This window comes from Protobothrops mucrosquamatus, unplaced genomic scaffold (genome assembly GCF_001527695.2).
Source record: "Protobothrops mucrosquamatus isolate PMUCROS unplaced genomic scaffold, P.Mucros_1.0 scaffold2169, whole genome shotgun sequence".
Lineage (NCBI taxonomy): Eukaryota > Metazoa > Chordata > Lepidosauria > Squamata > Viperidae > Protobothrops > Protobothrops mucrosquamatus.
This window is the reverse complement of record NW_015388263.1, coordinates 148,093-159,548: the sequence shown is the minus strand read 5'-3', so window position 1 is coordinate 159,548 and position 11,456 is coordinate 148,093. Positions and strand designations below refer to the sequence as shown.

General features: G+C 40.9%; 1 protein-coding gene across 1 annotated transcript in view; it reads left to right on the top strand.

Moving 5' to 3' along the window:
* Positions 1-1,583: 1,583 nt before the first annotated feature.
* The window catches only part of LOC107294950 (guanylate cyclase soluble subunit alpha-2-like), a 100,027-nt gene continuing 90,154 nt past the window's right edge, over positions 1,584-11,456 (top strand). Inside the window, exons 1-2 of the mRNA XM_015824227.1 lie at positions 1,584-1,605; positions 7,757-8,280. Of these exons, the coding sequence (XP_015679713.1) occupies positions 1,584-1,605; positions 7,757-8,280 (546 nt within the window). The remainder of the gene's footprint in view (positions 1,606-7,756; positions 8,281-11,456) is intronic.

The window sequence follows — 11,456 nt, the reverse complement described above, 5'->3', positions numbered from 1 at the left end:
CTTGTGATTCCACTCGCGCAAAACTTGTGGGCGTTCACGGCCCCACTCATGCGAGGATCATCACAGGCATTTGCGGCCTCACTCCAGCAAGCATCATCATGGTCACTCACAGTCCCACTCATTGCGGGCGCTCGCAGTCCCACTTGCAAGAGTGTCGTCGAGGGCTGTCACAGCCCCACTCGTGCAAGCCTCATTGTAGGTGCTTGCAGTCCCACTCGTGTGAGCATCGTCACAGGCATTTGCATCCCACTCGTGAGCTTTGTTGCAGGTGCTTGCGGCCCCACTTGTGCGAATGTTGCCCTGAACATTGCGGGTGTGCACACACACGCACACATGCACCTACTCCTCCCAAAACATCATTGCTTCTTTCCCCCCTCCTCCCTGCTCTGGGCCACCAATCTGGAAAGGTTGGGGAAGTCTACTTTAGAGGGATCCAGCCCCATGCAAGGCTGAGTCCCTCTGGCAGGCAGCTCTTTGACAGCCCTTTCACTCAGTCTGCTTAATTACCCAGGAGATCACTTAACACCTACAATTAGGAGTATTCCAAGATTATAGTTGTTGAGTGAAGCAAACCAGTTCACTGTAATGCCAGAGGATTCTACTCTCAATTGGGGTCATAAATTGAACAAAGACTAGCTGTATTTCCGTTCTGTCACACATTAAACTACAATTCCATCAAAACTTTTAGACAGACTTTGGAGTTCACACAGAAGGACTTTCAAATTTTACAAAGCCTTAGAAGCTCAGTTGTATATCCTGGTCTTAAGATGTAATCGTATTTTTCAAATGATTGTAAGTCTTCAGGGGCAAAGAGTAAAAGCCTTTTGAAATGAACTTGTCCTTTTTTAAAGGTGTCAGCTTTGGAATGTATATAACTTGGATCTGTCGCTATATGGCAGCAATTTTGCAGTGTTATCTTCCAAAACTCAAAAAAAAAAAAAAGGAAACAAAGGAGAAGCACTTGTTCAAAGGAATGATCAGAATCATATTTAAAAAAAATCAAATATCTCTATCTTTACAATAAAAATAGAGTAAAAAGGAGAATAGTTTAATATAATTTGATATTAGGAAAGGGGAAAAATAATAGGATAATAACAGAGCATATCTAATTATATAGATATTTGGCCACCTGATATGTCAGTTAGCATAAACATAACATTTATCTGTGTGGGCTTTGTATTTGGGAATGATTGGGGCGATCAGAGGACATCATGGGGCATCATAGAAAAGATACCATATGAAGACATGAATAAGAATTTCTTCCTCCCTGGATCCACAGAGACAAAATCTTTGCAAATAAGGAGTCCCATGAAATCTTCCATTCAGTTGTTTTATTGTCCTATTATTTTTCCCCTTTCCCAATAACAAACTGTTGTGTTAAGCTATTTCTCTTTTTATTACATTTTTTTATTGTAAAGCTGGTTCAAAGTCTGTAATAAAGATATTTGATTTTAATCAGAGGAATGACCAATGTGCATAAACAATTTGGAAAGTTGAGTGGAATAATAGAGTTCTCTCAAAAATATGAAATCTTAATACAATTATTAGTAATTGGATTTAGATGGCAACTTTGACACATAGCAATGGCAGCCATTCATATTAAGGGTACGTACAGTTATATGGTTATAAATAACTATTTGTTAAAAGTGTTTTGAGTCCCTTCCTTTTCTTTAAAATTCCAAACTGATTAGTAGTACTTATAAGGGCAGAAAATAAAAACAGAATAGAAACAATCTATAAGAAGAAAGATATTGAAGAAGTTATATTTTTAAAAAGCAATTAAAATGTGACACCATTCAGGAGGCCTTTTAGTAGAAGTCATTCCAAAGAGTAGTTGTCATCATAGGAGAAATTCATTCTATGTAGCCACCAAATGATAGTCTGCAAAGCACACCATCAAGCCATAAGGCAGTTGAGGCAATGAGTGACCTCCAGAGATTGTTGTTGTTGTTCAGTCACTAAGTCATGCCTGATTCTTCGCAATCCCATGGACCACAGTGAGTCAGGCCCCCCTTTCCTCCACTGTCTCCCAAAATTTGCCCAAATTCATGTTCATTGCATCAAGACAGTATCTAACCATCTCATCCTCTGCTGTCCCCTTCTCCATTTTCCTTCCATCTTTTCCAGCATCAGGTTTTTTTCCCCTGAGTCCTCTCTTTTCATTTGGTGGCCAAAGTATTTGAGCTTCAGCTTCAATATCTATCCTTCCAAAGGACAGTCAGGGTTGTTTCTTTTAGGATTGACTGATTTGATCTCCTTGCAGTCCAAGAGACTCTCAAGAATCTTCTCCAGCACCACAATTCGAAAGCATCAATTATTCGACACTCAGCCTTCCATATTATGGTCTCACTCTCACAGCCATACATTACTACTAGGAAAACCATAGCTTTGACTATACGGACCTTTGTCAGCAAAGTGATGTCTCTGTTTTTAATATGCTGCGATTGCCAAACTAACTCTGGTATTCTGCAGCATTAGCCATCTTGGTTGAGGCTACTTGATGATGTAGATCAGAAAACTGAATCTACCCTAAAGTGACAAACAAGATTATTCATAATTTGGAAAGAATAGTGTAATGGTATATGGAAATGGCTTTGGGAGACAGAAGGAAGAGCTGCAGACTAGGCAACAGCCAGATAAGAGACAACTGAGACCACAGAAGAAATGGGGGCATGGCAAAACTTCTCAGAAGGGATCCTTCTTATTTTATTAGACATTAAAAGCAAGTGTGGGGGGGAGATATCCATTCAGACTTGCAGATTCTGCTCTTGGAGGCTTACAATAAAGATAGAGCTGGTCTTCTGTAGGCTCAGTTAAGATAAGATAAGATAACCTTTATTGTCATTTTTTTTAACTGTGGGCACAATGGCACACATCAAAAATGAAATTTAGTTGCCTGCTCTCAAAGTGAACACATACATAACACACACCTAAACATCCCATATACAACATATGTGTAGACCCACACCCCCACATATACATAACAAATAAATATTAAACACTGTCCATCTTGAATATACTGTACAACAGAAGGAGGAAGCATGAGAGTTCACAGGTTTAATGCTGTATAGAATGAAACTATGGCTGAATCTGGATGTTCTGCTTCGGATACCTCCTCCCAGAAGGTAGCAACGAAATCAGGTCATGAAGAGGATGTATAGTGTCCCTGATAATCTTATGGATCCTATCAAGCAACACTTCTGTGCTAAGTCCTGGATGGGAGGGAGGGAACTGCCAATGATCTTTTCAGCCATCCTCACCACTCTCTGCACCTCCTTCCTTTCTGAAGCAGTGATGCTTCCAAACCGGACCGTGATGCTGTATGATAGGATACTCTCGATCGTCCCTCTATAGAAAGTGGTAAGGACAGGGGAAGGAAGATGTGCTTTTCTCATGCGACGCAGAAAATGCAGGTGCTGCTGTGCCTGCTTCACCATTGTCTCGCTTTTGAGCGACCAGTATTTGTTTGGACTACCTCCTAAGACTGACAAATAGATTGACCAATGCCACGTTTTGGGTTGCATTCTCCTCTTATTTCCTCATATTTTGGTCTCAGGGAAAGAAATGGGTAGCTATATCTAGATCCCACCCACAAGTTTTTCCACCCTTTTTTAGGAGCTCATGTGAATAACGTGGAGAATGAAAGGAATCCAAGAAGGTGTAGACTATAACATGTGCCTTCCGGCATAATTAGAAACAATATGTTCCTAACAGTCTCAGAGCCTGATTTTGATTTGCTTTTCTGTTTGTGAATATACACAGTGATTGCCCAGAATGAAACTTTACAAAAAATAATTAGAAGCAATAATCGTAAAACAAACAGTTCAAGACAATACCAGATGAAAACCAAATCCAAAGCAGCAGGTTAAAACCAGCAGGCTGAATATTCAGACATTTACTAACAGCTCAAAAGTGGAAAACAAAATGCTGGCTATATAATATATTCTTTTATAGAAAAAAAATATGGATGATGTGCTTGTTCTGCTGTTGATTTTATAATGCATGGAAACAAGCTGTTCTGGTACTTTTAATAGAAAACCAGGACATTATTGTTATTATTACATGCTGGGTCTTTATTATTATACTCTCATTCCCTAGACTGTACTTCTCTTTTTAATTTTGAATATTAAACAAAACTTGTGATACAGGTTTGTGACACCATAAACATGCTACAGTAATCCATACTCATATATTTATGATGCTATCAGTATTTATTAAAAACATAAGTAGCATAGGAAAAGAAAAGTCAGTGCATATTTATTAGTTCATATAGCATTACCCAGAAGACATTTTATTAAAAAGACAAAATTGGAAATGTTTAGCTTTGAGAAGGAGAGAACAAAAATGATGGCAATCTTAAAATACCTGATGATGTCACATTGAAAGTACTCAGAATCTGTACTCTTGTCTTTTTTTGAATACAAGGCATAAAATAATACATTTAAGTTATAGGAAGATTGGCTCAGCTGATTAGGACCCTGGGTTGACAATTTGTAAGCCCATGTTTGAAGCCTGAGTACTGGTGTGTGACAGGGTGAGCTTCTATCATTCACTCCAGTTCCTGCCAACCTAGCAGTTTGAAAACATGCAAATGCAAGTAGATAAATAGGTACCACTTCAATGGACTTGGCATCCCCAGGAGGGTGTCCCCAACTTGGCATCCCCAGCAGGGTGATGTCACTGGTTAATCATTTCACCACGGAACTCTTTGGTCTTCTGACATGGAAGTATAGTATAGGAAGGCTTTTATCTTTCTTTATATTTTATTATTGTTTTGTAAGCTGTTCCCATGTTTCCCTGAAAATAAAACCCAACTGGAAAACAAGCCTTAGCATGAATTTTTTGGATGCTTTTAATATAAGCCCTACCCCAAAAACAAGCCCCAGTTAAGATTGTCAGCAGACAGGCACATTTAGTACTGTAAATTTTCCCGAAAATAAGACCTAACTGATAGGTAAGATATTTCAGTTTGAATACTTGGATTGAGTGAGAATAGGACTCAGTGGCCTAAGTAGCCCTTTCCTATTCTAGGATGTTATGATCCTATGTCGTTGGTTACATCTGCAGTCCATCTTTATGGAGGGGTCTTCTGGTAGCTGAGCTTTGCAGTAGTGTGTATTTTAAAAGTAATAACTGTAACAGTAGATTTTGGGTAGCACATAGCAAAACACAAAGAACAAGGGAGAGGGAGTGAAATTAAATTACAACTTTCTAGGCAAAAGGCTCTCTTCTCTATGGAATTTGGTGTAGTGGTTAAGGCATCAGGCTTGAAACTGGGAGACCATGAGTTCTAATCCCAGTTTAGGCACAAAGCCATCAAGATGACCTTGAGCCAATCACTTTCTCTCAGCTTTAGAAATGAGGCAATGGCAAACCACATCTTAGAAACCTTGCCAAGAAAACTTCAGGGAGTGCCAGAGAATCAAATACAGTTGAATGGAAGGAAAATGTCTGTCTGTCTATCAATCATCATCTGTCATCTATTTGTCTATCTTATCTATGGGACTGGAATCATTTTTCAATCATTTTTAACAAATGTCCATACACATTTGTTTTCTTGAATAAGAAACAGAAACCTCTTTTCTTTACATGTTAAATATGAAGCAGTATGCTTATAAAAATGAGCTGATCGTTTTAAACCTGCTACTCATAAGTTTAATGCCATTCCCTTATTAGATGGGAACAAACAGCTAGATCAGTGTTTCTCAACCTTGACAATTTTAAGGCATGTGGACTTCAACTCCCAGAATTCCACAGCCAGCATTGCTGACTGTGGAATTCTGGGAGTTGAAGTCCACATGCCTTAAAATTGTCAAGGTTGAGAAACACTGAGCTAGATGGTGTTCAAGGAGGCCTCTTAAGTTCCTTTACAGCTGTTATTTGAGGGAAAACAGCAGTAAGTAGACTTCAAGCATTGGTGTTAATTATCTACACCAGGGGTAGTCAACCTTGGCTCTTTTATGACTCGTGGACTTCAACTCCCAGAATTCCTGAGCCAGCACAGCTGGCTCAGGAATTCTGGGAGTTGAAGTCCACGAGTCATAAAAGAGCCAAGGTTGCCTACCCCTGATCTACACTGTAAATCTTAATCAGCTCTATTAATAACAATAGCAATCCTTAACTGTTGGTAATATTCACATATAAAGTGCTGACATTTTTCTAGGAATGAGGCAAGAAAATAAAAGAAAGTAATGAAAAAGCTGCATGTTTCTGGCCAAACAAAGGGACCAAGTTTGTCTTGTTTTCATTATAGTATAACATTCTCCTTGGGGAGGATAGAGGTTGAGCTTCATTGTGACTCCCTAGTTTTCTTTCCTCCTCAACTTAATCATGACTATGAATTACTCTTAATTAGCAGCAAGTTTAGAATTTCCTGGCTTGCAACTTATAAAAACAAGCAAATGATAGCAGTTGGCATGTATCTCTCCTCCTTTTCAAATAAGTGTATATTTTAGAAAAGTTGATGTAGAATGATAATAAAATGATAATAAAAGTACAACTTTTGATAAACAAATCCATCGTTATATCAGCATCCCGGTGTCCATGGACTTTTTCATCCCACAATGTTAGAATAACCTCCACACTTTAAGTGTTCTGGTAATTTAAGACATCAGCTTGGAGATAAAGGAATATCATATTGCTTAGATGATTTCCAATTTTCCCATAGTTTTGATAATATCAATTTATTATAATGTCAATTTTGCTGAGAAAATGCTATTTGAAATGCATTTAAGCTCCGAGTTTTACTTTCCTGCATCATGTGTACTGGTTACTTCTTTGCAAATGAACCTATTTTCTGGTGCTTTGCCTAAATGTCAGACTATTTGTGCATTGTTAGGTAATGACATAACAAATAAGTACCTAAAAGCTTCTCCAAAAAAAAAGCAATCTTAAGAGAAAGGAGAATTTTATATGCATTATAAATTTGGACATGGTTATATCAAATGTTACTCATGGACTCTTGGAATGAAGTCTATATTTTACTCAAGGCTGTTCACTCATTATTATTGCAATACAAATACAAGCATATTTAAGTCAATTTCTGTTGGTTTGGGCCAAAGAAGCAAAACAACAACCTTCAGAAATAAATATAGTTGGGAAAAAAATTAGAAATAGTTTGCCTGGATCCTCTCATGACTGAAAAATAACCCCCTTGCTTAGTTGAAACTCTGAGCTTTATTTAACTTTCTTTAAATTGCTGTATATCACTATATTTGACAGCACATATTTTCTCTTAGCAGGCAAGGGCAGAAACTGCCAGATTAAGTGATTTAAACAAAATAAAGAGTTGCTGAGAAAATTTCTTTTTCCTAGCTCCTGAGCCAAGCCAGACGTCAAATAGCTTAGGTCTGGTTTACGCATGAAACAATGTGTGAAGTGTTCAGGGATTCCACTACTGTATCAATTAATTGACAGGCTTTGCTTGAAGAAGACACCTGTTGGCCTTTTTTCCTCTGTGGGCATACATAATTTCTTGTCTCCCATGGTTATATACTTTTTGTATATTTATCAGCATTACATAGCAGGGGATTTATAAGCCATCCAGAGCCAATCTGGATTTGGCAACACCAAAATCAAATCAGATCAAATATGAATGCATACATATATATTCCAAAAAGAATGTATAATAAACAAGTTATTTGAACAATCCAATTGATACTCATATTAATGGAAAAATGTACGCAAAGAATCCAGAGAAAATCATTTGTTAGAGCAAATGACTGCTGCTTTGATAGCTTTAAATGTTTGCTTTAAGAATCTAATTCTGCATTATTAAATGTCTCTTCATTCCAGGTCATGGAAATCAAAGGACAAATGATCCACGTCCCAGAATCAAACTGTATTTTGTTTTTGGGCTCACCATGTGTGGACAAGCTGGATGAACTGATGGGTCGAGGCCTCCACCTTTCAGACATACCAATTCACGATGCTACCCGTGATGTCATCCTTGTTGGGGAGCAGGCTAAAGCCCAGGATGGCTTGAAGAAGAGGATGGACAAGCTTAAAGCAACATTAGAACGAACGCACCAAGCTCTAGAAGAGGAGAAGAAGAAAACAGTGGATCTTCTTATCTCAATCTTCCCAGAAGAAGTGGCCCAGCAGCTCTGGCAGGGGCAGCAAGTTCAAGCCAGAAAATTTGATGATGTTACGATGCTCTTTTCAGACATTGTTGGCTTCACTGCTGTCTGTGCCCAGTGTACACCCATGCAAGTGATCAGTATGCTCAATGAGCTTTACACCAGATTTGACCACCAATGTGGATTCCTAGATATCTATAAGGTAACAACATCTTTCACCCTTCAAGTTTTACAGAAGTATGATATTGCTAATATACCCTTTTCTTACTAACAGTGTTCTATTTTCTTACTAAAAGGTTGATCTAAGTTGCATGGTTGTTGCTAGAAATTTGACTGTAGGGAAAAAGTGAGCAATGGGGTGATCCAGTCTGGAAATGTGAATAGGCTAGAAGGCAAGGATCAGATCTTTAAAATGATCTTATTTTTACTGTTGATATATAATCAACAAATTAGAAGTGAGCTGAGTTGGAACCATGCTTCTTGATGTACCATATTCAAAATTGGCAGCACTCTCACTCCTAGATTGAACTGACATAATGTACTGTATTTTAACAATTTCAGATTTCTCCTATTATAATTCAATTGTCTTTTAGTTCCAAGGCTGGAGAGTTTAATTATATTAGGTGAATAACTGGTACAAATGTGCCCCCTCCTCCACTTTCAAAAATTAGATTTGGAACCATTGTGTACAAAAACCAAATGACATTACAGGTAGTCCTCGACTTACAACCACAATTGTAACCACAATAACAAGACAGTTATTAAATGAGTTTTGCCCCATTTTACAACCTTCCTTTTCACAGTCTTTAAGTGAATCACTGCAGTTAAGTTAGTAACATGGTTGCCACTCCCTGCCCCACCTTCCATTTGTCTCAGCCCCCTGAACCAAACCAACGTCTAGGAGGACTGTTTTACCCCCTGTCTTGGCTTTTCTGCTGCGGGACTCTGGACTCTGTGAACGGACTGGGATGTACCTCAGGTCAGAGCTGCTGGCCCTGCGCGATTCCCCCCTCGCGCAGGTGTGGCCCAGTCTAATCCTAGGGGCCTGCCTCGATGACGGGGTATGGAGCCCCGAGAGGTGGTATGCAGCCAAAAAAAGAGACCTAAAGAAGTTGAAATTGAGGGCTTTTTTAAAGGGGTGTTTTAATAAATTTTTAAGGGGTTCGGGGTTTTTAGGGGGGTCGGGGTTGGCCCGAGGGGACTTGGGGGAGCCCTCTCTGAGGCCAAGGCCAGTCCANCCTTAACATGGATCATTTAAATTTCTCTGATCATTTATTTGTCTCAGTAGTTAGCAGCATATGACTGACTTTGAGTTTGGAAGCTAAGCAGAGTTTGGCCTAGTTGGCATTTAGATGGAGACTGGACGTCCAAATGAGTATTTCAAAATTATAGAAAGTGAGGTAGTAGAAGTGAGTAGAAAGATGAGGCATTCATCTACCGTAATTTGTTTTAAATGTTGTACATACAATCAAGATAAGATAGATGCAAAGATAGATGTGAGGTGAGCGACACTGTAGACCTGTGCCTTGTCTAATGTATATTGAATGCCTGCATAGAATTTACAGACAGCTAAAGGGAGATATTTTTTTTAATTTGTAACTTTAGAAAAAGGTGAAATTTTATTATATTAGGATATAAATATTTAGGTAGTTATTTGCCAATTGTTAAGGAGAGCTGAAGATTTAGAGATGGCCTTATAGAAAATGGGGTGAGGCATGGAATGAACTATTTGGTTGTGTTTTAAGAGATAGTGATAAATTGTTAATGTTGACTATATTTTCTGAAGATGAAGGGGGAAGTGTCTTCATTTTTTTTTCTTTTTTCATTTTGTGTGTGTTTATGTACACACACACACTGTAATATATATATATATATATATGGGAGGGAGACCGAGGGAGACCGAGGGAGACCGAGGGAGACCACTGTGCCTCAGATACACGGTGCAGAGTCCCTCCTTGTGAAGTGGGGACAAGGGGTACAAATGGGCCTGTTGATCATATACCTGGCCCCCTGCTATGTATCAACGGCCCTGCCTGAGTTGGCCGATGTAATAGCCGGGTTGGCGATTGAGACCCCCAGACTTATAGTCATGGGGGATCTCAATCTACCATCTGCGGGCGAAACATCGGCGGCAACTCGGGAGTTCTTGGCCTCCATGACGACCTTGGACTTGACCCAATTAGTTCATGCCCCCACTCACACAGGAGGACATACACTGGATCTGATTTTTGTCTCTGGCCAGTGGCAGACTGATCTGGAAATGGGGGAGATAATTATAGAGCCCTTGTCATGGTCAGATCATGCACTCCTTAGGATGGACTTCCGGACCGCTCCCCCCCGCCGCAGGGAGACGGAACTGCGCAGATGGTTCCGTCCCAGACTCCTGATGGACCCGGAGAGGTTCATGACGGAGCTTGGGCCATATCCGGAGGACCTAGTCCACGACTCGGCAGAAGATCTGGCGGCAGCCTGGGAGGTGGCTGCAGCCGCAGCACTGGACCGAGTCGTGCCGTTGCGGCCTCTGACCCGGCGCAGATCTCAACAAGCTCCCTGGTTTACCAAGGAGCTGAGAGAGATGAAGCGCCGGAAAAGACGCCTAGAGAGCAGTTGGAGGGCTACCCGAACCGAATCCGACCGAACACAGGTAAGGATGCATGTTAGATCCTACCTTGTGGCAATGAGGGTGGCGAGGTCTAATTACTACTCCACCCTCATTGCGTCATCAGATAATCGCCCGGCCTCCCTCTTCAGGGTGACACGCTCTCTCCTCCAGTTGGGGGGGGGAGGACCCCCTGGAGGGGAGGGCTGAGGACTTTGCTCAATATCTGTATGACAAAGTCGCTCGGATCCGAGAGGGTTTGGACTCCGACTGGGTGGCCCCGGGGGAGGAGACGGGGGCAGGTCTTGAGAATATTATATGGGAGGAGTTTGACTCTGTGGCTCCTGAGGACGTGGACAGGATCCTGGGGAGGCTGAATGCAACCACATGTGTACTGGATCCGTGCCCCTCCTGGCTGGTACTGGCAGCTCGAGAGGGTACACGAGCCTGGCTCCAGGGAATTATAAACGCTTCCTTACAGGAGGGTGCCTTCTCCGTGACCTTAAAGGAGGCGGTGGTGAGGCCCCTCCTTAAGAAGCCTTCCCTGGACCCAGATGTATTGGCTAACTATCGCCCGGTATCCAACCTCCGCTTTGTGGCGAAGGTTGTTGAGAGTGTGGTTGCGCAGCAGTTCCCTCAGTTCCTGGAGGAAACAGTCTATCTAGACCCGTTCCAGTCGGGCTTCAGGCCGGGTTACAGCACGGAAACGGCATTGGTCACGCTGGTCAATGATCTCTGGAGGGCCCGGGATAGGGGTTATTCCTCTGTCCTTGTTCTTT